Source organism: Pristis pectinata, chromosome 4 (genome assembly GCF_009764475.1).
Source record: "Pristis pectinata isolate sPriPec2 chromosome 4, sPriPec2.1.pri, whole genome shotgun sequence".
NCBI classification, from domain to species: domain Eukaryota; kingdom Metazoa; phylum Chordata; class Chondrichthyes; order Rhinopristiformes; family Pristidae; genus Pristis; species Pristis pectinata.
In genome coordinates this window covers 108,267,620-108,295,441 of record NC_067408.1, presented here as the reverse complement: position 1 = coordinate 108,295,441, position 27,822 = coordinate 108,267,620, and the positions used below count along the sequence as shown (strand labels likewise).

Below are 27,822 nucleotides of genomic sequence, written 5' to 3'. Positions count from 1 at the left end.
AGCAGAGCTTGGCTTTGTCAGCACACACATGAACCCAGACACTTATCTGTGACTGATATAGTCATGGGGTAGCACATTGAAGGAAATGGCCCGCCAAATTGATGCAAGTGCAAGAGTAGTAGTCATGGTAAGTAATGTTTTAGTTGCATATAGATTGTTAAGAAGGAAAGCAAACAAGGACAAACCAACTGGACTGGATAATAGGTAGTGGGCATTAAAGGATATAGTGTAATCAATGGTGTTCTTCCTGCGACCTTTGATGATACTACACAAAGTTTGTGACTTTGACTATTATTTTAGCAATGGCAGTAACAGAAACATTCTGGAGATATTCAAAGCTGCAGGATAAAATGGCCACAGACTTAGGTTATAATTCTTTTGTTGTTTCAAAGGCATAAAACAGTTGGAGATGTATTCCAATGTTAATAATGCAAAATGTCCTCACTCAGCAATTGACTTTCCTAAAAAAAAGTCACAATGGTCAAGGTTCATTGATGGGAAAATATATCCAAAATTAATTCTGATAATTGACTATGGGACTGCTGATCCATCCAATGCTTCAAACTTTGCATTCTTCTATGTACTGGTAAAATCTGAACTCAATTTTCCTGTATACAACACATACTTTAAGCAGTGCAATTCTAGAGAGAACAGAAATTTATAACATACTAAACTTAGTACATGTAATGGAATTTCTAATCTACCTCAATTTATCATCAATCTCAAAACCTACAAGTATAAGCCTGATTTATGGACAGCCCATAGATATGCACTTGGGAGACCAGTGTGATGGATTTAGCAGCTGCTGCAGGCATCTACTGCTGGGTGGCAATGGGGCATTTCTGTGTGCCTTCTCTCCCTAACCAACTCCCTCCCAGAGCCCAACAATTGGGAGCGGAGTCAAGCAGCACAGAGCTAGCTCACTCACTTGGTCAATGAGGTCAGCTGGTGGCGGCTCTTCCCATACCTGCTTGTTCTCCTGTCAGAGCTGCTTCTGTGATCTTCTCCCAAACACTGTTTTTGTTCATTTCCAACATGAACGGTTTGGGTTACAAACAGTTCTAAAGAAAGGAACCCTTGTCGTAAGCTGGGGGCTGACTGTAAGCGACAAACGCATAATGGAGAAGCAAGGAGAGTAACAAATTTATTCCTAGGCAGTTTTGTTTTAATTGTTCATAGAAAGCAGCACACTACCTTCTTATCTTTCAAGTGTCAGCTATAACAATAGCAATATAATGAAGTTGTAAACTCCCCAATCTGGGACTAATGCACTAAAATAAAAATGTCCTTGACAGATCCAGAAACAGCAACGGCATACAAGCTGCTAGATCACTTAAATGTACGATTTCATAGCTTGAAAGTATCTGTATTCTTAATGTTGGTTTCCCAACAATTCATCTGCTGGGTCATCTTAGTTTTAAAAATCCACTTTCCTATCACAGTGGAAAAAGCATGGCTGCAAATAAAGGACAGACTGATGAACATCAATGCACAAGTAAAATATTCCTCATCTTTATTGAATATTTTGACAGGTAAATAAATTGATTCATTTTGAATACACAAGTTGCATAGCAATTACAGGTAAAAAAAAGTATACAATTTTATCATCCTTCACGCTGGTTGATTTACATAAGTGTGTTACATAACAATCATAGGTTACTAAAAAGACATACAAAAGGATTATCCAAAATTAAATAATTTTCCTCCATTTTCCAGCAAGAATAAAATGGCATCACTTCATCCAACTGTTATTTAAAATTTTCTCTTCTATGGCTCCTTTAGTAGGAAATACTCGCATCACCTGCTGCTGGCTTGAGAAATCCTGTACCAAAAGGGCTTAAAAACATACACTGATGGTCCAATATTTTCCCATCTCTCCAAAGTAGGTGAAACCACAAACAATTCATTCGGCTACCTCCAAAAGCATCATTGAAAGATCTTGTGGGGGTACACTATTATAACTACAGCTGAACAAAATAATTTATCTCAAGCATCAGTCCATTCAAACTGCTTAACATTCCTCACTTCAAACTACACTGCCTTAAATCCCTCACCCACATTTTTGCAATCACTTCATAATTGGGATTCATTCATAGGTTTAAAAAAAATCTCACTTGATAAAATCTTACCAGATTCATCAGACAATAACAAACTTAAGATGCATTCAGCATAAATCTAGACCAACTGTCCTCCCCGATTCAAAAGCTTGCAATGTACTCAAACAAATCTTACTTCCATAAATAAGGCTTCTAGCAAAATCATCAATGCCCACCCAAATACTTCCTGGCAAATTCACTGAAAGATGTAAACTATTAATGGTTGATTCTGGGCTCTAATCTACTATTTTTTTTTACCTTGATAGGAAATAGCAACAAGATATTCCTTACAATGGGTGCCAACGTTACTAATACAGATACTAATTATCAGATGAGGATCCCTAGCATCCTTATTAACTTCAAACTGTGATTTAGGACCCTATCTGGGAGCACAAAAATTTGCTTCATAATTGCACACTCACACATACAAACAGGAAACAAAAGTGTTGCCCAAAACATTTAAGGTTAAACATGTACTCATTTAATATGAAAACCGCAAATAAAAAAACTGACATTAAGTTCCTACCTAAAATAATGCAGAAATAAGGATTGGTGGCGAGTTGGGAAAGTTCACTCCAATGTCATGAAATATGTTCCAAATACTTGAAGTTACTTCAAGAATCAAAATGGAAAGCTTTATCTAGGAGTATGGTTTCTATTTGTTAACTGCAGGTTTAGTATCATAAAATTATCTTCGAAGTCAAGCTTCAAAGATGGCTTGCAAACACATTCAAATTGATTATATGTCTAAAGCTGGTGTCAATGCAAAGATGAAGTGAATATATCTGCTGCAACACACACAAAATGCTGGAGGAACTCAGCAGGTCAGTCAATATCATCTTTATAGACAGCAATACCTTGAGCAATACTATAATGGTCACACACAACTTTACACTACCAAATTTAAATCTCAGACAGCTGTTTCTTTGAGATTCTTTTAGCAAGATGCGTAAATAATGTTTTAAAAAATTCCAGCACACAAAATTCAAATGTTCAATGTTTTCCCATTATTTTATATTAAAAAGGTCAGGCTTTATATTTAAAGTTTAAATTAAACGAGTTTAGGCAATTCTCTTCCTACACTGAGCCAAGATGTCTGCTGTATTCTTGGTATCACAGTTGAAAACTTAAAACAGCTAGAAAGCAGATAATCTATCCTTCCTTCACAGACTTATTACGATCTCCAGATTTTTGCAAGCTCGTCTGTATCTAGCATAAGTGATCAAGTTTACAAATAGATAACAAACTAGTGAAAGGTTTGACAGAAAATCATCTCTGGTCTCATCATTCACAACTTTCAATAAATGGTCTCCACTTCAGGCTGCCCTGTATGCATCTGCTGTCAGTAAAGACAAGTTCACTTCTACTGATGGCCACTTTGACTAACAGTTCTCTCTGAACTTACTCCAGAGTAGGAAAAAGATATACCTATTTAAAATTATTCACCCTCTTCCCCCAAAAAATACAAAAATTGAACTTTTATATCATTAACACTAGTAAATTACAGTAGTTTAACTCTTCTCACTTTGAGACCATCTAAATATTAAAAACATGATTTACAGGTCCTTTCTAGGTTACGAACACCCGACTTATGTACAACCCATACATAGGAACAAGAGTTTGGGAGACTGGGAGGATGGATTTGCTGGCTGCTGTCGGGCTGCAGGCATCTTTTGCCACCTGGGAATTTGGCTCACGGCCACATTTCTGACTTGCGAACTGTCCAGATTGCGAAGAGTTCACAGGAATGGAACCCTGCTGTAACCTGGGGAGGACCTGTATTATACTTCCTATTCCAAAGAAAAAAAATTCTATTTATTTGGTTAATTAAAAGCATGAACTTAAAATTCAAGTTGCCATGGCTCCCCCTCTGTCTTCCTCCCAGCAAGTGCTTTGAGGGCTTTGACAGACATTCTAACCATCCAGAGGATGCATATCATCTTTCCTAGTTTATGAGATCATCCGATAAGGATATCTGAACAGACAAATTTTAAAATCAAATCAGTATCACATCACTGAAGACCACAGACCTCCAGCACCAGGGGTATCCTCTCTGGCACAATGACCAAAGACATAGCAAGAAGGATTTGAACAGAGATGGTGATGACTACACCATTTTGACCAGTTTCACAATGTTCTACAGTATTATAAATTTTATGACCGTCTTGCCTATGTACTTCCAACATTCAACTGATGATGACTGCTCTTGATTGGATATATTCGGTGTGAGCCCAAACACTTCATTTATATCTGTAATGACACTCCAATCAGTTCAGATAAGCAGCTGAACTTGGGACTGCCAACACAAGGGAACATAATGAGCCATAAGAAGCAAAGGACAGTGAAAGTTGTGCAAGTTTTATACAAGATTTGCTACTGAAACATTCTACACATTTTCCCATTTTGCTCAATCCAATTCAGTTTCCTGAAAACTGCTAGTCTATTTTAAGAATAGAAATATTTGGTTTAATGTTTGAGCTGTTTCATCCTGCTTTGATTTTTTTTTCTTTTGTGCTCCCCATTCTCTCTATATACACGAGTTTGGTTTCCTTTGAATCAAAGTATTTACACAAATTTGCATCAATTTAATTAGTCTTTCTGTCACCCAGCAAAAGGAAGTTGCTGTCATGCAATTCCAACCATGACAACATTCAATGCTCTGAAATTTACTTGAGTCTGCCAGTAATTCCATAGAGAACCTTTGGCAAGTTGGTCTTCACAGGTCAGTTGATTGCTGACTCCTACACTTACATATTGAATGCAGAAGTTGAAGGCCAGCTACAGATCAAAGAAGACAACACTTTTGACCCTTTGTCCCAAAGCTGGACTCAACATAGTTATGCCATAAAGACAAGGCAGATGCAGTTCAGATTTGGTCTCTTACCGTTATGCCAGCCATGGTAGGCATTTGCAGCCAGCCTACTCACTTGAATGGTATCACCAATCTTGATGAAAAGGTTCTATTTTAATGCTTTTAATTATCACTTGCATGTGTCCAGTAAACACTTTTAATAAATTAAATCCAGTTACTTTTTAAACTGTCTTTGATCATCAAAGGTCTGTTGGCATCAGCTAAGTGTCAAAAGGGCCCTCAGGACAATCCAGGAACAGGGCGTCAGGGTCCACTGTCTGAGGCCAAGTCACAACTTCACAGAACAAACAAGATGCTGGAGGAATATATCTATCACTGCTCTGTTCCTCCCCACCCCCCTCCCCATATATTGGGCTTCCCCATTTCCTAGCTTCAGTCCTGAAGGGTCCTGACCCGAAACGTTGACTATCTGCTTTTCTCCACAGATGCTGCCTGACCTGCTGAGTTCCTCCAGCATCTTGTTGTTTTTTTCCCCCCCATCTAGTTTCCAGCATCTGCAGTCCTTTGTTTCTCTACTTCGCAGAGCAGCCATGGCAGAGAGGTCTAGAAGATATCTGAACCCTCTGGGATACCAAAATCAAGTGTGGCCTTGGGAATAGCACAGGAGAAAAGTGTGATGAGTGAGCTGGATTGTTAAATGATAATTACCTTTTAGCCAATAAAGGTTTTAAATATAGCAATTATTTTTGGGGAACACTAGAATATTATGTTTAGAATTCATGAATGAGAATATTATTACATTTAGAATCCATGAATGAGAAAAATAGAGCAAACTAAACAAGACATGCAACAAGAGATAGACTAAATCATTAACTTTTAGTGAACCTAACATATCTATATTATATTATTACATAGAATGTTAACATTAAAACTCGTGGATCAGTTATTTAACATTCATCCATTGTTGGTAATTTGGTCAGAAGTCCTACATTTTTTTCTTTAACATCTACGGTGATTGTCTTTTTGTGGAACTAGAGATACAAGTTCTGGTGATTCGATCAACTTCAAATAACATTCTATAAGTTATCTTTGAACACATGCAGATAGTTTACACTCACTGGAGTTACTATGAGTAGTAACAATGGAGTTACTATGAATGCCCAAACAAAGTCAAAATGTTAACAACTTACGCATTTCAAATAATTTTAAAACATTATAAACAATATACTTTAAAATGAAGCTTTTATTACAAATGCCAGGTTAAAAAAATAACCAAGAGTTTTAGGAAAATCATGATTATTGATCTAATAAATTTGATGAATTAATTCCTGAATTTATGCTGAGCACTTCCCAAATTCCAATTCTGGAAAAGGAGAACCTCATCTTAAAAAGTTGAAATCTTACTTTTAAAATCAAGGCACAAATAGTCCTGGTAGGTATTTTCAGTATTTTTTTATTTGTGTGTCTGAATTCCTGTAATTGGTCAACACCTTTTCAGGCACTTGGATAAGTGCTTCTGTCTGTGCCCAATATAATTATTTGTGCTTTGCGAAGCCAGTCTGCTGAATATGTAATTACACAAGCAGACATATTGCCTCACATCAAAATAGGAATGTAAGTAATTACAAGACACAAATTGGTAGATATATATATATTAGGATTATATATGTATGTTTATATATAAAACATACATATATAATCCAAAATGTTATCTGCTGGTGATAGGATAAATACTTTTGCAAGTACACGTTGCACATTTTTGCAAATCATGTTAGTTGTATACTCTTCCATAAAGACAAATGGTACTTGCACAACAATCTATACTCTTAAATCCTTACACAAAGCTTTTTTTTCCATATTAAAAAATGCAATCACACATTTTTATAGCAGAATATATAAATTATAGCTTACTCCTGATATTTAATTTCTTTGGCAGAAAACCAACTCTTTTGAATAGAGCAACTTGTAAGTAGACAAACTTTTAAGCTCAGTTATTTTCTGCATCTGTGACCTGTACTTTAGCTTATATTTTAACAAAATACATTAACCTTTCAAAATATAAAGGGGTTTTAAAAATAAGAAACTCTAATTGACTGAGGATGGGGAAAGCATGACAGAAGTGACAAATGATGGAGAGAGATATCTACAAAAGGAATTAGGATACAAGACAACAAAACTCAAATATATAGATCCCATTTTGTTTAGAACAGTAGACTATTCCCTTCACATACTCTTCTGATCCCCACACTCCAATCACTCATGTTCTACAAATTTAATCATCACAAATATAAGATTGGGAGATCATAAGTGCTGATGTTACCTAACCAAAGCATATACATTTTCCTAGTTTATCACAACCTAACAAGTTCCTGCATCTTAGCAAAAATGAGAATTACCTGTCACAATGCATACAAAATTACAACCGAGTCCAGTTAAAGCAGCCAACATCTTCAATATTAAAGCATCAATACTTTCTTTTTGATTGGATTAAAAATGTTTTTACAAAAGGACACTTTTTTTAAAACCTAGATCATCCATAATAAAAGCTATAGTATACAATGATAGCTATACAAAGAGACTATGGTCCTTTTGTTGGCCTACATGCAATGTATTTGCATATGGATCTCACCTTTAGAGTTGTTTCATGCAATCTCTTGGAGTGCAGCATCTGTTATGCAGCTAAACTATTAAAGAAATATTTTTTAATCATTAAGCATCAACATCCATACCCCTAATAGGGACGATCATTAAGCTCAATCCTGCCTTACAAAATTCACTGACTCCTATTGTGGAGGAAGGTGCTCCATACAGTAAAACAGCCTCATGTGGAGTGGGGAAGGGAATCTGGAAAAAGTCAAAGCTGAACATACCTTTGCAGCTGACTTACAGGCTCAGTGGTAGAGATCCATCATGAGGTGGGTATTTCAGCAAGTATGTGAAATGGCGAGGGGAAGGGGAGAAATGGGGAAATTAAGGGGAAAGTGTAATGAATTAAAAATTTCACTTGTCATTAAACTATATTAAATTTAGCAAGTATTTTACAACCCACTGAAATTGCATTTTTTTATTTTTTGTGGCTACTTTTAACTGTGCTCATAAGTGGACTTTATTGGAATTTCCACATATACATTTTGTTGATTTTGGACATGAAACAATTATTAAGAATCAAAATTTATTTTAAGTTCAGTCATATCTTATTTGAATATAATTTACAAAATAAATATTGCAAGGAAGGAAATTATCTATCTATAAAAGCCAGGTGATGCACTACAAATCCCAAAATTAAGTTGGCTACAGATTTAATTTCTAGGCCCCCATTTCTTTCCTCCAGAATGTAACGGTTCACTGTTTCACACAATACACTGGGCACGGCTCTCTTTCTTTTCCTGGTATCTTATAAAATGCCACTGTGATCCTTGACAGTGGCTGTCATAAAAGATATTCAATGAAAGTAACCAAAACCACAACTGAATTCTCCACTTGTTCTCACTTAAAACCCATCTTAGTGCTTCCCATGGGAGTTACTAAATAGCAGGTCAGATGATGAAACACTAATTTCCCACCTTAATAGAAAGTAACATGGCCAATTTTACTGCCTCTGACCTACATCTGCCAAGTTCAGACTGGGCACATACAATTTCATTCTATAATAACTTACTCCAATTACCACCCCTAATATTTAATAAGCAAGCCATAAAAGTTCTCTGTCCAGGCCAACAAAAGGAATATAGAAATCTTCAAGATGAAACTGCATTCACTTAAACCTGCAGACTGATTTTACAAAGAGAAATAAATGAACATAGATATTCCAGAAGATAATACAACTAAAAGTCCAATATTTAACAGTATCTTAAGCCTGGGGCTCTCTTGTAGCATTTCTAAGCAAATGTTTTCATCTTCTACAGTATTTTTTGCTACTGGATTTGTCACATCATAATTTTTTAATCCACAAATGCAGTCAAAAAGTCTCCACCATTTGCTTCTTTCCAGTTGAGGTTCCTCAATGGTTCCTTGGTCCACAGTTGTTTGACCATTTAAATATCCATCATTTGTTGTCAGTCCTTCAATGTTGGATGGGGAGCACACAGATTTGGAGTCATCACCTCCGGGCATTAACAGAACTAGTTCAATTCCATCAGTATCTTTGCGATTACAGTCAGACTTATCCACACAAGTGGTACTGCCATTGCTTTCAGACACAGTTCGATTTGCTAGTTTAGCTGATTCTTCTGTCTGGGCACTTTTTATGTTGTCCAAGTCTTTTAATGCCCAGAATGTAGTGTTACGAGTATATTCTCTTGGAAGAGCAGGTGTCAGCAGACTCAATATAACTGCTGTAATGATAGTGCTCCAAAATAGAACCGTTGCCACATACATATAGTGAATGTTTCTGATAAAACTTGGTCTGGTGTCAGGCTGATCACAGTCTGGTGCTTGATAAACAAAGGCAAGAATCAAGCGAATCATTCCCAAAAGTGATCCAACCAACCCTCCATAGAAGGCCCCCTGCTCATTGCAGCGTTTCCAGAAAATACCAAGTAGGAACACTGCTGCCACAGGTGGCGTGAGATAATCTGCTACCTCTTGGATGTAGAGATACATTTGTCCTCCCTGCATCTCCACAATTATAGGAACCCAGGCAATGCTCGTGCCTACCATGAAGATAACAAATAAACGACCCACAACCATAAGTTCTCGAGAGGTGGCAGCCTTTCGAAGATGCTTGTAGACATCAAGGGTGAAAATTGTGCTGGCACTATTGAATATAGAATCCAAATCACTCATTAAAGCTGCTATCATGACTGCCATCATTAGGCCACGGAGGCCTGCAGGTAAGATTCCCAACACGAGGCGTGGGTATGCAATGTTTGAGCAACCTGCACTGCTGCCACATACTTGCATGCAGTGCTCTGGATTAATGCAAACAACCTCATCAGTAAAGAGAATCCTGGAAATCATCCCTGGAATGACTATGATAAACATGGGCAAGAGTTTCAGAAAACCAGCCATCAGAGTGGCTCCTTTAGCATGAGCGATGTTCTTTGCAGCCAAGACTCGCTGCACGATGACTTGATCAGCGCACCAATACCAACCAGAGGCTGGTGTTTGACCCAACAGGAAACCAGGCCAAGGAATATCCTCATCAGTTGGTTCACGTAGCATCTTTAGAGAATCTTCTTTTGGGTGGATACAGCAAGTATTAGTCGAACTTAGATTGAAGGAAGTAATGATTGCAGTAACATTTGGAGAGGCGAGCATGTATCTTCGTCTCAATTCCTCAAAGCCTCCCACTCTGACCATACCGACAACCATCAATGTTAAAGCTCCACCAATCATAAGAATGGCTTGCAGGGCATCGGTGTAGATGACAGCCACAAGTCCTCCTGTGACAGTTAATACTGCAGTCAATCCAATCAAAATGATGATAGAGAGGTATAGGTCCCAGCCCAGTGACGCCCGGATGAAGAGTGCACCGGCATACAAGTCCACGGAAAGCTTGGTGAAAACATATAATATTAAAAATAACAAAGCAAAATATATCTTTAATCTGTTACCACCATAACGTTTGGAAAGGTATTGTGGCATGGTGAACACACCAGATCTAATATAGACTGGGATGAAGACCCAACCTAATACTTGCAAAAGTAACACTGCATTGAACTCCCAAGCTCCCACTGCAAATCCACTGGCAGCTCCAGATCCTGCTAACCCAATAAAGTGTTCACTGCCAATATTGCTCACAAACAATGAAGCACCTATTGCCACCCAGGTCATGGAGCGTCCTGCAAGGAAGTATCCACTCACGGTACTTCTGTTGGATTTCCACATCGCAAAAAACCCAATGCACAATACAAGAACAAAATAAAATCCTACAACAGCCAAGTCAGCTGTTTCCATAGAGCCAAACATTTTTATAATAATGTAGATTCAACTGTGTACAGAATAGGATGCAAGACAACAGCCAGATACGTTATGGTTGCTAATGAAATACAAAAAAAACGTAAGGAGTGGTAAAATATTTGTCCTTTGGTTTGCTGCCTTGATTGAACCTGCAGGATTCCAGTTGTACAGGTACTGGGATGCTATTTATTTATCTTGTTAACTTCACTTTTGACTATTTCTCATGCTCTTTTAAGTAGCATTCCACAAGACTGGCACAGCTTAATTTGTTGGTGTTGAAATTCTTAGCTGTTGCTGAGAGGTCTAGTAAGGCCTAGAGTTACACTCCTGCAAGACAGCAAAGACAAAAGACAAAAAAAAAATGATATTAGAATTGCACTTATTAGGTTCATTTCCGGAAAAGAAACAGAATACATGATGCAAATTTTCTCAATGACTAATGACATATGAAAGCGAGAATGCTGAAAATTTGATTTCCATTTTAAAATGGTAAGGTTGAAAGCATACAATCAGTATTATTACTGATTGTAGACTTTCTCATCCCCATAATCCACTCTCATACGAATCAGGGATGCGAGGGCAAACACCCTCAAGTGGCATGAAAAGGGCTGGATCTGATGAAAACCAAATAACATTATGGATGGTAGACTTCAAGGATTATTTTTATTTTGTCTTTACACAAAACAAACCAAGTGGCACCAATTCCATACACTACAAATACCATATGCATGGGTTATTAAGCCATGGGACAAAGTTTGTTTTGAGCAATCCCTAAAGGCATTTTCAACAAACAATTGCTTCCCTGTGCATGATTGGTGATGGCAAAAAAATTGATCCAGACATTTCTGCCACCAAATTTAAAAGAACTTACCAAGTTGGATTTCGTGAAAATGTGTGCATTGACATGCCTGGCAAAAACATGAAGCAGCCCAAGTTCAAGGCATAGAAAAAGGATGGTTTTATGCTCAACATATTAAAGTATTTGAAGTAAAGTCAGATCATGTGACTTTGAAAAAAATCTTAATACTTAGAGGTTTCATTGGATTGGTCACAGTGGAGGAATGAACCACCACTATACACCAAATCTAAAAAAAAGACACACAAAAAAACAACTTACATGATACCTGACAAAGTTCTTAGAAAGTGGCACCTAATAAACAGATTTTGGAATTGAGAGCTATTTGCTTTACCCAACTAAAAAGACCATGTTGTTGTCAATGATTATTATGGAGTTTTTCCAAAGCAGAAGAAATTTAAAAATAACAGCATATTTAGGTGTTTTATGGCCTTTTAGTATCAAACACCAGAGATGTATTCCAAAAAAAATTAAGTGATAAGTGCAGATGTCATTTCTGCATTACAAGTCCAAGTACAGTTCAATAGCTGCAGTTTTAAACTCTCATCACTTTAAACAATGCAAATACAACAACATGGTTTTGTAGAGGCAAAAGCAGGGAATGTAATCTTGCTGTACGTTAGGAAATATATAATGAAGTGGTGGGATACTCCATATTCAATCCCTGGTCTGTGAGAAATTGGTCAGAATGATAGTTAGGGTGCTACAATTCACCTCAATGTTTTGAACTGGTGTGGAAGAAAAGGGGGGAGTTGGTGGGATGGGGGGAGTTGGTGCAGGAAAGGAGTGGAGTGAGAGGGAGTGTGCAGTACTGGGGTGGGTTGGGTGAATAATGAACCAAAATTTCCATTCCTGATTGTTATTCAATGATCCCATATTAGAAAGTATACAAACTCAAAAGTAAGATGGTGATATAAATGCTAAATCTAATCTCAACCAAGTCAAATATGGCCTTCCAATGCCCAGTGTCACATGAGCAATGATCTCTTTCAACAAGAGAATTAACTCCAGTAGGGATTACTGGACAGCAATCAGGAGCTATTTGGTTGTCTTTCCTCCTCCCACCATGATGACATGGAGGCCAACTGTACTGCATCACCCTAACTGTAGCTCAGATCTGCTAACTTAAGAGACCAGTGATCAAATCTGGAAGCTTCCAGTCTGTACAGCTCAGTCACACCTCTATTATTTGAAGTATCAATTCCATAAAATGTTGCAAAAATTACAAATAAGAAAGGACTACATACATTTAAGTATCCTTCAACTTGTATTTAGACAGAGCGCATGAGAATGTGCTAGTGTTAATGTAATAGCAACCCCCAACTGATGCAAAAAACCTTAATCGTAAAAGTGCATTTGTATAAAACTTTACCATAGCGGAATGTTACTAGTAAATGGTTAGAAGATATATCTACTCACGTATGCAGAAAGGAGAAACCACGGGTTTTCCAAAAGATTTGCACTTCTGAGGTTCACGTGAAGCACATGAATGGGTGCAGGTATCCTAAGCTTACAGTTGCACTGTAAGTACCATTGACAGCAATGCACCTTTAACATAAGTGCTGGAGTAATTGCATTCAAGAGGCTAAATGATCCACTGCTACCATCAAATGTAGTGTACATGTCATGGCTCCATTTTACAGTTTTCTACAAAGCTACCAGTCATACCCCTATAGTTACAGGTCAAAACCATGCACTAAATTACAATTTATACACCAAATTTAGAATTTCTTCCTGATCTCTATATACAGACATATTCTTAATGTGAATTACTTTCAACTTTTACAAATTGACTAATATTCTAAACTGCAATGAGAGTCATTTCTGACAATACTGTTGTGAAAGTTCTTTAAACAGTTGCGGTTTCAGCAAAATCGATACCCAACTACAATATATCTGCAGTTCACCGTTCTGCTTCTTGCAAGATTGAGAAACAGGTAATTTCAGTGACCAATAAGACTTTGTTAATGAGCTATGTATTTTATTGTACATTCATGATATCACACAATGACTGATGAAATTTTTTTTAATAAGTTCCAGCAGTACACCCACAACATTCTGCTCAATATATCTGGCCTTCTAAAAAAAATATTCAAAGTCTGTGCTGAATACTGGGAAATTCATTTGACCCTCCATTCCAAAATCAGTTTAAAAAATTACAGGGTCTTACTACCACCTTCGAAATTGTTCTTGCAAACACATCAGCCTAAATTCCACAATTTGGAGCAGTGAAGCTTCCAGTGCCCAATAATATGGAGAAAACTGGACAAGTTCCAGCATCCATACACAATTAAATGTGGAAATTAGAAATTTGTCCTGCTCTGAAACAGTTTACAGCCATGAAGATGTGGCACTTACCAATAAATATGCCAGAAAAATTTCGCCCATTCTAATGTATCTGAATTTAATATGATGATTAATTACTGCCAAACAAACTCTCAAAAGTTACCTTTACACACATTGGTCTCATTCTTTCAGAATTAGTGTTTTATTAAACAAATGCATTTTGCTTTATTCCCCCCCCCCCCATCTTCCACAATCCCCTTTCTTCACCACTATACGATTTTGCACTGAATTGATGTTTTCCTGTTTCTTAGTTTAGAAAAGATATTCAATTTTACCTGGCATAGCATAGCTCAAAGAAATAGCAACTTTGCTATATACTGCTACTTAAAAGACACCTATATGCTTGTTAACACGTCCGATTCCCCACAAGTTGCAATGCAGATGCCCATGAAAAGTTTGGGTAGGTATAATGCATGGTTCATGCAGTTTGTTCACAGATGGTCACAAAACCTTACTGTCATGTTCAATATCCTTTATTCTCAGTACAACACTTCTTAAACAATGTCCTCTAAGCAAGGTACTTTGTAAAGTAATAACTTGCATTTAACATCAAATTTACCTTTTATTATTCCAGTCTAATGAATTACTCCTTTTGCCTAACTGCCATGTTACACATCTCTGCAGCTCTACTCTGAATGTTTGGAGGTGTTTTGCACTTGTCTGAAGCCTTGTAGAATTAAATGCTGCCACTCCTAATGAAGATATTACACATGGTCATACCACAACAGCACTGTCTAAATACCACCCATAGCACAGTTAGCAATTCATCTGATCCCTTTTTGGTTGGATATAGGGTTCTCCAAAACACCATTATCCCAATTTCACTCTTGTGTTTATATTCATACCCTAACTATTCTAAACTCATTTAGCAGAATATTGGCAGATTGCTGAATCTTATAAGATAACCTTTCTCATTCAATTCTTCAAAAGTAGATTTCTTTAAATAAAAAAATCAATTCTTACTCTTTTATTTTGCTTCACAATCTCCACCACTGGAACTTTTACAACATTATTGTGTGACTCACAGAAGAGTGGCGTTTGAACCAACCATCTCTCATTCTGAATATTAAAACTTAAATCTGCCGGCAGTTGCAAAAGCTACTTGTATACAAGAGGATATTTTCTCACATAGCTGAACAATCTAGAAATAAAAACATTATCTGACAGCTGCTAATTTCTCTACTTCATTGATTGAATCCTTCTCAACTTTGCAAACTGACTCTGGTAATAGACATACTTTCCACTCACTGTTTCTTTGGAAATTTTGAATCAATCTTTAATGTCCTCCTTACATTATCATTTTATTGAAAAACTACAAAACTCTTTACTAATCCCACCCTTCTCTGTACCCTCTTCTTACAACCTTGTTCATAAAATCTTAGTTAACATAATTTAAGAATTAATTTACCTGGTAATCTTTTTCTACTTTGGTAGTTCCTGTAGTATAAATGTTCTTCCTCCACCTTGGTTTCTCAATTAAAAATGATCGAGACTATATTAAATTAACAAGCTTTCTGAAAAAAGTTAAATATTTTAGAAATAACTTTTTTTTCCATCCTGCTTGGCAACTAATCTTGCACAAATGAATGCAATTCTATTATACAGCATCTAGGTAACGGGTTTGGGCTGCATACAGTTATTGTATATCCAGCCCACCTACCTGTAGTACCACACTAGCACACACACTGTAGAGAGAATATTAGCTATTATACAATAAACAGTGGCCAAGTTAACATGTTCAGCTTCACGAATATTGTTCCCACATATATATTCCCTTTCTAGACAGTTTTTCCAGTACATCAAATTGATAAAGCATTATTTTCAAGTTTTAAACCATGCAGCAATTCAGCACCAACAATTTACTTTTTATATTTGATAGAACCCAATACTGTACTGTTTGTATAGAAGCCAATTCATGAGTAAATTCCAAGTCAACACTTTGATGGAAAATAAGAATCTTGCCTCGTACATTACCAATGGAATACACAGTTTAATAACATTTACTTCAATTAAGTTTTAATTAACAAGTGTTTTGGCAAAATGTTACATCTCTCCACTGATTTAATTTCATCATCTGAGTCATTTTTGGACAGGCTATGCTGGAGCTAGCATATAGAGATAAAAGGTAGCCACAAGAAAAACTGCTGGGAAAAAGCCAGGTCACAACCAGAAGGATTCAATTTCCTTACTGTCAGCCATGACATATCTTTACACCACATTTGTACAAACACCATTTCTGAGAAGACCCTTGTACATAAGGATTTATAAGCTGCAAACTTTAAAGGAATAATGGAAATAAAACCCAAAGTGGTAGAGTTTAATTTAATAACAACCTTTTATGTTATTTCCAGTTCTGATCAGGTTTTGTACTTTTCAGTTCTCTTGACTACTGGAAACAAATACCACTATTGTTCTATTCAAACCTTAAGTGTGGTTATAATTCTTACCGAGAAGTCTATGTGAAAGCTGGAAATTATCAATTATGTCAATGTGTTTATAACCACTATTTTGGGCCAGGCAAAAGCAAAAGTTTCAGCAAAGTTCTTTAAACCTGGAAAAAGGGGAGTAAAAATTTCTCTTAACTATCTGATCTCTAGAATTACTTCATCATTTTATTCTGCTACTAAATTATAGCTTTATCACCACATCCATAGTGGGAAGAGAAGAAATGATCCTGTTCGTTACCGACAACTGTTCACACACCCTTCCTACCCCAATGTTGACTTCAACCTTGGTTCTCAGGCCTAATGCAATCTGTACTGTTAGTATTTTTGCTTAATAAATAATCCCTTTCTAATTCCTTCATTCAAGGTGGGAGACAGAAAATGAAGGATAGAAGGCATCTGGAAGAATATGATGTGGGGTATCTCCCCAAGGAGCTGAGCTTTTCATCATATTTGTTAATGATTTGGATGAAGGAGGAAGAGCTAGATACCCATGTTGACAGATCATGAGGAGAAACATTCATGAAAATGTGAGCAGAAAGTCACAAAGGAACGTTGATAGCATATAGTGGATGAAGCTTTAGAGAAATGGGTTCAACACATGAAAGAGGTAATCTGTTTTGGATGCAAAAAGATAAATAATTAGGAGTATTTTTTAAAATGGAACCTGGATCCAGGGGATCAAAGGCAGACAAGTCCACAAATCATAAAAAGCTAGTAGTCAGTTAAGGAATCAAAAGATTTATTGAGGCGTTTTGCCCAGATAGTTGCCTTCACAACAAAGAGGATGAAATTATGGTTCAGTTGCATAGACCATTGGTCAGACCCCCATCTGGGGCTCATAAGGTTAAGTGTTAAAATAACTTGGAGTCAGTAGAGAGAAACTAATTCCTCTGGTGAAGGAAATCATTAACAAAATAAGTCTTAAAATCTGTTGGGCCACCCAGCAGCAAAATGAGGAAGCAATCCCTCCACATATATACATTGTCTCAGGCATTCCCACAAAGGGACAGTACAAATCTGGAACTCTCGGAAGGTGTGGATCTGGGGGGAGAAAAATTCAGTTTAAGGCTGACAAAGATTTTGGTGAAGCAATGGAATCAAAGAACATGGTGTAAATGAAATGCAAATAAGCCACCAATTAAAGTTTAAGAACATCAATTTTGATCCAGAGGATTAGGTATCTCCAGCTGAAATGTCTTAGCTAGGGATTGTATATCAACTGCAGTGGGAACATCCATTTAAAAAACTTTTTAACTGCAATCATTGAAAAAATGTACCTTGAAAAATACAATACCTCTTTCCAGTAAAAATAATACATAATATGGCATGCAAAACATCTTCCCTCTCCATTGCATCTTAATTCAACTGAAATATCTTACACCCATAATGAAGATACACCCATAATGAAGATCCAAACTGTATGCAGAAAATTGCAAATTATTTAATCTTGCACTTACCTGCCCCAAAAATTATAAGGAGATTCCTATTTATACATTAGATTCTAGCATTTTGTCAAACATGATATATCTTCTGAAATTATCACTTTAAATGAATCTTTCAAAAGTTAGAACTGTAGCAACAAAAGATTTTGGCTATGAACTTCTATTCTCCATCAACATAGTGGAATCCTGTGCAAGAGAAAAAATGTCTTTGTCCCAACTGACTTGCCAGGTAATAAATATAATTACAGTAAAAGTACTTTTGCTGCAAAGCTTTGCAATCAATTTTTTTTTACAATTTAAACTGTCTAATATTAAAACCAACAGTTCAAGTTACAAAGACAATTTTATCATTTTAGTTATTGCCGTATGCTAAAATTTAGAAATTTGTTTTTCAGTTTAGTTATGATTTTATAATTAAAGATGTCAGTCACTGGAACTTGGAGCACACAGCACAAGGTTTGAAACATTATTCCTCCATCCGACATCTAAAGATTAGAGCTGGATTTGAAACTCTTACTGTAAGTGAATTTGAAAATTGTTCCTGGCCTTTTGAATCCCAGTTCTTTTATTGTTTGCCTTGTGAACTATGAAATTATAACATGCCATGAAGATTTCCATATAACAGGGTTCCACCATATGTCATCACTAGATAACTTACCTTCTGTCCTGTGAATATTTCTTTAAATTCATTCAGAAGATGTGGTAGTTGCTTTAAAGGCTAGCGTTTATTGCCGATCACCAATTGTTTGCTAGAAGGTAATGAACTGCTTTCTTGAACCAATGCAAGCTGTGTGGTGAAGGTAGTCACACAGTGCTGGTAAAAGACTAGATTTTTTTTGACCCAAAGGAGGAAAGGTTATTTATTTCAACCCCAGAGTGGTGTACAACTCGATAGGAAATACTTGCAGCTGCTGGTGTTTCTACACACACCTGCTGCACTTGCCCTTCCTGGTGATGGAATTCCAGGATTGGGAGATGGTCTCTCTTGGTGATTTGCAGCGATGCACCTTGATAACGGCAAACATTGCAGTCGTGATGCGTCACTGATGGAAGGACGAGTGTTTAAAGTAAAGATAAAAAGCTCAACCGTAAATCGAAACGGGACTTCGCTGAATAAGTAGCAGAATTTTCGGGTAACGTTAGAGCTAGCAAGCAAGATTCTGAAGTTGACAAAACATTTTCATACCAAGTATCAAACACCTTTATTGCTAAATACTTTTGACACCCTGTATCAAAAATACTTTTGACAACCTAAGCAAGGTTAAAAAAAATAACTTTTGCATATACACCACCAGTTAAACTCATGAGAGAAGGTATAATTTCCCTATTAAGATTCATGAAAACAGCGATCACATCACAAGCTTACAAGATGAAAAAAGGCACATCTGTAACATACATTCCAACTCAAAACATTTAATACCTCGAGTGAAATGTCATTTTAAACACAAACTTCAAGAATGGGAATAGTAAATAATAAATCGCACGAGAGAAACACATTGACCCGCAATAAACTTATTTTGTAGAGAGGGGTTGAAAGGAGAAGTCGTTTCATCTCCCAAGCATCTCATTTAAAAAAAAGACAACCACCAAGGCATCAGTCCCACGATCGGGGAGGGATAGAGCTGGGAGGGGAGGGGAGGGGGGGGGGAGGTAAAGGAGAGTCTGGCGGGCAGTATTATGCCTCTAAAGGTGCGGTTTCTTCAGCTAATCCCTCTGTCCACAGTGTCCACAGAGCAGCAGCAACAACACAGCGGCGGCGGCGGCAGCAGCAGCCCGTCCCTGGCGGCGCCAAGACGCGGCCTGTGGCCTCAATGGCCAACCGACTCTACTGGCAAAAACAGCAACACACACACACAACGCACCCTCCTGACACCGACAACAACCCAATAAAGAAAAACCTCCATTCATTTTTTTGTGTGTTTGTGTGTGTGTTAAGGCAGAGGCAGCAACAGCAGCAGATCGGGTAAACGTTCCCCGTTATTAGTCGGCCGGCGCTTTCGTTGGATAAACGGGAAGATGGCGACTGTTTTATTTTCGCTTGCTTTCTTTTTTCCTCTCTCTCCTGTTTCTCTTTTTTTGTTTGTGTGTATGAACACTCACCCGCTGCATGGCTTTCAGGATCAACGCGAGTTCGTATCTGGGCATGTTGTGGCGCTTAATGGCTCGACAGCGCTTCCACCGCGCGTCCTTTATATGTGCACTCGGCCCGTCCTTTCACCGCCTCCAGCACACGATCTTCCCGCTTGACAGCCTCCCCAATGCGCAGGCGCCTCCACCTCCCTCGCCGCCGCTTAAAGGCGCAACCGCAGCGCCCGCTTAAAGGCGCAGCCACCCCTTGCCCCCGACTTTAAATGCCGTGGCTCACAGTAGGGGGCCGCCAGGCGAGCACTTTGAAGTGCTTTTATTTATATCTTTATTAGTCACATGCACATCGAAACACTCAGTGAAATGCATCTTTTGCGCAGTGTGTTCTGGGGGCAGCCCGCAAGTGTTGCCGTGCTTCCGGCGCCAACATAGCATGTCCACAACTTCCTAACCCGTAAGTCTTTTGGAATGTGGGAGGAAACCCACGCAGACACAGGGAGAAAGTACAAACTCCTTGCAGACAATGGCCAGCTCTGAACCCAGGTCACTGGCACAGTAAAGTGTTACACTAACCGCTACACTACCGTGCCTGCCCTTTTGATGAAGTTGCTTCCTACTTTCCGTATTGGTTTATTATTGTCACTTGTACCAAGGTACAGTGAAAAACTTGTCTTGCATACCGATCGTACAGGTCAATTCATTACACAGTGCAGTTACATTGGGTTAGTACAGAGTGCATTGATGTAGTACAGGTAAAAACAATAACAGTACAGAGTAAAGTGTCACAGCTACAGAGAAAGTGCAGTGAAATAAGGTGCAAGGTCACAACAAGGTAGATCATGAGGTCATAGTCCATCTCATCGTATAAGGGAACTGTTCAATAGTCTTATCACAGTGGGGTAGAATTTGTCCTTAAGCCTGGTGGTAAGTGCCCTCAGGCTCTTGTACCTTCTACCTGATGGAAGAGGATATTGAAAGGCCTGGATACAGTCATGCAGCACGGATACAGACCCTTGGGCCCAATCAGTCCATGCCCACCACGGTACCCAACCCAGCTAGTCCCAATTTCCAGCATTCAGCCTATATCCCTCCCAGCTCTGCCCTATCCAAGTGTTTCTTAAATTATACTATTGTACCTGTCTCTGCCACTTCCTCTGGTAGGTCATTCCATATACTCACTACCCTCTGCGTGAAAAAGTTGGCCCTCGGGTTCCTTTTAAAATCTTTCCCCTCTCACCCTAAATCTATGCCCCCTACTTTTGGACTCACCTACCCTGGGGAAAAGACAGTTACCATCCACCTTATCTATGCCTCTCATAATTTTCAACATTTTTCTAAAGTCGTCCTTCATTTTCCTACGTTCCACAGAATAAAGACCTACAGTGGACATGAAGAAGATGTTTCTAGTATTAGGAAAGTCTAGGATCTGAGGGCTCAGCCTCAGAATAGAGGGACACCCCTTTAGAACTGAGATGAGGAAGAATTTCTTCAGCCAGAGGGTGGCGAATCTGTGGAATTCATTGCCACAAGAGGGCTGTGGAGGCCAAGTCATTGGGTGTATTTAAGGTAGAGATTGATAGGTTCTTGACTGGTAAATGGGGTAAGGGTTACAGGCAGGAGAATGGGGTTGGAAAAAAATCAGCCATGATTGAGTAGTGGAGCAGACTCAATGGGCTGAATAGCCTAATTCTGCTCCTTCATCTTATGGTCTGTAGAACAGTACAGCACAGGAATAGGCCTGGGTCCAGATGATCGGTCTTGACTGAAATGTCGACTGTCCATTTCCCTCCATAGATGCTGCCTGACCCACTGAGTTCCACCAGCATCTTGTGTGTTGCTACGGGAACAGGCCCTTTGGCCCATGATGTCTGTGACGAGCATGATCCCAAATTAAACTAATTCCTTCTGCCTGCATGTGATTTATGCCCCCCCATTCCCTACACATTCATGTGCCTGTCTAAAAACCTCTTGAATGCCAGCTTCCATTAGCACCCTTGGCAGCACGAACAAGGCACCAACAATGCTCTGTGTAAAACAAAACTTGTTCTGCACATCCCCTTTAAATTTTCCCAGATACTTTCTGTGTCTCAAAAATTGAGACACTAAAACCAAGGCTCTTTCAGGTGGCTGGAAAGATCCCATGGAACAATTTATTTAAAAAAAAGCAGGGGAATCATTTCCCTCCCTTCCCCCTGCTAATGTTTACCCCTCAGTCAATATTTCTCTGGACACTATCGTTTTGCTGTTTGTGGATGATGCCTAGTACAAGTTATTTGTCATGTTCCTACAACAGTGACAAAACTTAAAAGTACTTCACTGTTGTTGAACACTTTGGGACATGCTATTAGTCTTATAAAATCTATTTATGGTAGAGTGTACTGCATTCTGCAGACAATGGCAGTCCAGGAACCTCAACATTGTGGTCATTTTTCATGGACCAAACAACACAATACAATCACAAAGAAGACCATCTTTTTACTTGTTATTTTTGATAGGGCCATCATTTCCTTCACAAAATTGCTTGTCAAAATTCACCACTTTTTGATGATAATGCCCAACAACCCATTTTGTGGCATTTTTCTCTCCAGTACAGTAAATGGCTCAATGTAAGAATTGAGGCCAAATAATAAAACATTATTGATAAAGCGCTTATCTATTGTTAAGGTAAGCAAGCTGCTTGAGGGCAATGTGACGTCAAAATTATAGAAGACCATATTCAAAAAACAAACCTCTCAAGAACCTCAAAAATGCAAATGTACAATGGTCCACTGTCGAGAATACACAGATTGCCTGACTATTGATAACTGACAGAAAAAAAGTCATGAGAGTGGGAGTGCTCCACTTAGCTCCCTGGACGTTAATGCTCCAATTGATTTAACAATCCTGGCTTAAATTGTAAGATTACCATTAAGTGCAGTATTTCCAGTAGAATATCTGAAAACATAGGAATCCCTAATATCCAGCTTTGATAACCTATGGCAACATCCTCTATACCTCAGTACATGAGATGCATCCTTACAGGCTGGGATATGATTTGTATATTGGTCAAAAAGAAACTCTACATCTTCTGAAAAGATGCATTTGTGAAAATGTGAATGATCCTGTGATATGCTGCTGATGTGCATCAAAATTCTTTTATATTCTGCTCATATTTCATGTAAGAATGGCACCACATGACATTCAAGTGGATGACAAGCTGACTTCTCCTAAGTGACTTAAGACTGAGCTGATCAAACGATCAACCATCTTTTGAAATTTTGTGTGAACACTGTTTTGTTCTTTATGGTATTTTTCTAAACCTAATAGTTTATGATTATGCTGTTCAAATTTTAAATAACTGATGTTGATTTAAAGGCCAAAGTTGGGTGGTAATATTTTATGTGCAAATAAAACTAAATCACTTATCCAAGAACGAAATTATGCTGCAAGATACTTGTGCTTAAATGTTCAAGACATTGATTTCATTGTTATTTTAGTAGAGGCGTTAACAATTAAAATAAAAGAGTTATTATAATCTGTGAAAAATATTGAAGAGAAATTTTAGGCAAATAATTAAGCATTTATGCATTAAGATCCAACAATGAAATTTGCAGGACTTCATGAATCCCAGTGCAGATTGCTGAGTCAGATTAATTGTTAATTTATATTTTTTGTTAATTTATATTTTTTGTTAGACCCGAGACATCTACCAGATGCAAGAGAAAGAAATAAAAATAAAATACAGCCATTAACATCATAGGTTTTGCTTATGGTTCAGAATACAAAGTGCCATCATGGAAACATGTGTTGTTTAAGGGGAAAAAAACCCAGGCAGGATCTTTCCCAATCTGTAATCAACATTAAGAGCATAAAAAACAAAGTGGTTGCAAAGTTGGGAATTAAAATTGTGACAAATTTCAATCGTCAAACTATTTTTTACTGTGAAATGCAAACTAAGATCATTTACAAAGACAAATTTTATGCATCTTCCCATGGCAAAAGTCTCCACTTAAATTTTTAAATAAAAGATACTTTCCACAATTAATCTTTTACTTTTGGAGCAATCTAATGATCACAAGGCAATTAGCACCCTTCAGCAGGGAATATTCTGACCTTTAACGTCCTGTGTATATTAACACACAGCTGGTTATGTTCAGAAAGCAAGTCAGAGACCCATTTTAGTCAGTATTTCACTTTTTTTCCCCCTAAGGACATGCATATTCAAAGAGAAAAAAACAATTTATATGGCACCTTGAGTGCTATAAAAAGACTCCCCATGTAAATATAATTAGAAGGGCCAAAACCTTGGTCAGGGAGAGTTTTTGAAAAGCTAAAGGTGTGAGGTCCAAAAGACTGAGACGCTTAAGAGTGGAAAAAAGTAAGGACTCAGGAGATATATGGCTACACTTGCTTGTGTTGCTTGAGAGGGATTGAATATTGATGATTGTGTGGCAAATTGAAAAGTCAGATGGAGGGTGTTTTTTGGGAGGCAATGAATACTGTGGTTTTGGAAGGGGACACTATACAAGGAAAAGGAACCATGTAGAAGTTCTGCTAGCATAGAGACCCGAGAGGATGGTTAGATGGTCTATAGTTGAGCAAGAATGGGGTCAATAGAACAGGAAGCAAGTCTCATGGACATGCTAAAAAACTCAGTGAGCACATGAGAAAAAGTGACAAACATTTTTTTGGCACAATAAGCTTCCACCTGATGCTATCCATCATGACCACATTCTACTTTCGTTTCTAACCCTGATGGGGAAACCAATGATTTAAAGGAATTGTCCAAAGTCCCTAGGGTTGAAAAATTCTTAAGGGGGGGGAGGTTTGAAATTCAGCAACATACAGTTAAAATCATCTATAAATTATCAAATAAATTTGAATCGTACCTTTTTCAGTGAAGCCATCTGATGTTGTTGATCCCTCATGGTCAAGGACAATCACCTTTACAGATCAGGTGGATGGCTGTAGATGACAGTGTTGATGGCTGAAAAGTCCAATCCTCCAAGCCACAGACTCTGGCAGTCAACGCAGCCAACGTTTCGATGGAAGAGTCAGACCACAGCAGTCTGAATTATGTTCCTTCTACTTATCTTCCTTTTTTTCACTTCCAAATTGAGATGTGCCCATGACATGATATCATGAAGCCTCATCTTGGGCTGGTACCTTCCAGTTTCTAATGTCTGTGCCACCCTGCTTAATGATCACTTTGAAAGTTCCCTTAACAGTGACATCAATACACTTTCCCCTATTCTTTTTCTTGCTAGGGTATTCCCATGTACAATTCACTATCAACTATAAATACAACTATTGAATGATCTAAAATGTATTAAATCACAGCTACCAAATTACCCAAGTATTCAAAAATATCTAGTAGATTAACTAATTACTATTCAACAACAGCAACAAACTAGGACATTTAACATACCAAAATGCTTCAAAAGGCCTTTATCAAAACAAAATTTGACACTGTACCACAGAAGGAGACATGAACACAGAAGTAGGTTTTAAGGACCATTTTAAGTGACGAGGGATGGTAGAGAGATGAAGAGGGATAGGAAGGAAATTCCAGTGCTTGAGTCACAGAGACAGCCATTGACAATGGAGACAAGTAAATAGGGAATTATACAATAGGACAGAATGAAGGAGCACAGAGGTTCCAAAGAGTTCTAGGGCTGGAAGAACTGGGGAGGAACATTAGGATCATGGCAGGATTTTAAGACAAGAATGACAGTTTTGAAATTAAGGGATTACCAGGTCATGAAGTCATACAGCATTGAAACAGGCCCTTCAGCCTAGCTCATCCATGACGACCAAGATGTCTTCCTGAGCTAGTCCCATTTGCTTGCATTTGGCCCACATCCCTCTAAACCTTTCCTATCCATGTACCTGTCCAAATGTCTTTTAAACATTGTAATTGTACCCGCCTCACCACTTCTTCTGGCAGCTCGTTCCAATATACCCACCACCATCTTGTGTGGAAAAACCCACCTCACAGGTCCCTTTTAAATCTTTTGCCTCTCATCTTAAACCTATGCCCTCTAGTTTCAGATTCCCCTACCCTGGGACAAAGACTGTGATAATCTACCTTATCTATATCTCTCATGATTTTATAAACCACTATAAGGTCACCCCTCAGCCTCCTTCACAACATTAATGAACTCAGCACAGAGGAGGTATTTTTTTTATTTTTATACAATATCATCTTAACCTTAATTTTCATAAAAACTGTAAAATCCTACTTTCAACCTTACCTTACTGTTAAGGGTGCAATAGAACACATTTGTAAATGGTACAGGTTAATACTGTCCCCTGCTGGCTGAGGAACCAAATGAGTGTTGCTATATCAATAAAACTAGTCTATTTTTATATACAAAATTCATAAAATTAATCTCCTTACTATTACTACATTTCTTGCACTTTTATTTTTGGGATCTAAATGTCACTGGCAAGGTGAGCATTTGACTACCCATGCCTAATTGCCCTCAAGAAGGTGGTGGTGAGCCATCTTCATGAACCACTGCCCATTCTCCATCGCTTTTATTTCACTACTGATGGCAAAGGAAACTCACTGCATCCCTCAGTGAAAATTACCCACCTCGCTAATATTTTGAAGCTCAGTAAGGTGGGGTAGTGGTAAATAGGGCAAATGATAAGAATTAAGAGGCTTAGTCTCAGAAAAAGAGTCAGCCATTTCAGAACATGTGAAGACATTTGATTCAGAGGGTTATGAATCTTTGGGTTTCCTTAAGCCAGGATTATGGAATTCACATGACACAGCTACCTTCTCATAGCTACCATCAGGCAGGAGGTACAGAAGCCTGAAGTCCCACGCCACCAGGTTCAAGAACAGCTACCTCCCTTCAACCACTGGGTTCTTGAACCAACCTGCACAACCCTAATCATTACCTCAGTATAGCAACACTATGCCCACTTCACAGTACAAAGGACTGTTTATTTTTTGTTCAAATTGTGTTCTATCCTGTACAATTTATGTTCAATTTATGCTTTGCTTGTGAATGTCGTCTCTAACACTATGTGCCTGTGATGCCGCTGCAAGTAAGTTTTTCATTACACCTGTGCTTACACGTACTTGTGCATATGACAACAGACTGGCCTTGACACATTAGCAGGCCTTTTAGCCCATTCACTCCATGACAGCTCATATTACAGTACAGGCCATCCCTGGGTTAAGAACGCCTGGCTTATGGACACCCCTACACAAGAACAAGCTCCCACAATACTAAATTCAAAAGTTTGACATACGTACAATCGTCCATTCTTACGAACAGTAGAACTAGTTTCTTCACTCTCTCTCCACCTTTAGTAATTGTTCTTTCCTATCAGTCTTTTGTTCTTTTGATGCCATTCGTTACAATACTGTGGAGGTATGGTTACCATATTAAGTGATTTTTCTGTATTTTCCAGCTAACGACTTTTCCAACTCAGCTTATGGACGTCTGTAAAAACAGAACCCGTTCATTACCCACGGATGTCCTGTAATCCATCAGTTCCATTTCCTAGTTCTTTTTCTGTCGGCCTGCAAATGATTTTTACCTCAGATGCCCGTCCAATTCTCTCTGAAAGCCTCCACCACCCATACAGGCAGCATAAATATCCTCTGTGTAAAAACAGGTCCTTGAGTCACATGCAAATTGGCACAGAAACACGGGTCTGGTGGATTAATACATGACTAAAGACTGGTGTGGAAAAGAAGCGATCTTCACAGGATATTGACACAGTTCTAGGACAAGATGGAGCTACACCAAGAGATGGACTCCACCCAAAGCAGAATAAGATCCACGTCCTTTCAGAATGGGTAATAGAGAGGTCTAAAGGCATTAAACTAGTAAGAGGG

General features: G+C 38.1%; 2 protein-coding genes across 7 annotated transcripts in view; both read right to left on the bottom strand.

The window, feature by feature from the left end:
* Positions 1-27,822, bottom strand: part of mrps6 (mitochondrial ribosomal protein S6) — a 101,335-nt gene that overhangs the window by 61,777 nt on the left and 11,736 nt on the right. Inside the window, exon 2 of one of the 2 annotated variants that reach the window (XM_052013453.1) lies at positions 24,854-27,424. In XM_052013453.1, coding sequence (XP_051869413.1) covers positions 24,854-24,892 — 39 coding nt within the window. In that variant the 5' untranslated portion in view covers positions 24,893-27,424. Of the gene's footprint in view, positions 1-20,000; positions 20,143-24,853; positions 27,425-27,822 lie in introns of those variants that run through there. The other variant, XM_052013452.1, reaches the window with a different exon arrangement.
* On the bottom strand, positions 1,491-24,872 carry LOC127569101 (sodium/myo-inositol cotransporter-like). Of its 5 annotated transcripts, none has more exons than XM_052013449.1 (2): positions 24,854-24,872; positions 1,491-11,136 (listed from the first exon to the last, which is right to left on the bottom strand). In XM_052013449.1, the coding sequence occupies exon 2, from the start codon at positions 10,816-10,818 to the stop codon at positions 8,686-8,688; it is 2,133 nt and encodes a 710-aa protein (XP_051869409.1). In that variant the 5' UTR covers positions 10,819-11,136; positions 24,854-24,872; the 3' UTR covers positions 1,491-8,685. The 5 variants fall into 5 exon arrangements, with proteins under 5 accessions (XP_051869409.1, XP_051869406.1, XP_051869407.1 ...); XM_052013446.1 differs by lacking the exon at positions 24,854-24,872 and adding an exon at positions 20,001-20,127; XM_052013447.1 differs by lacking the exon at positions 24,854-24,872 and adding an exon at positions 16,459-18,550.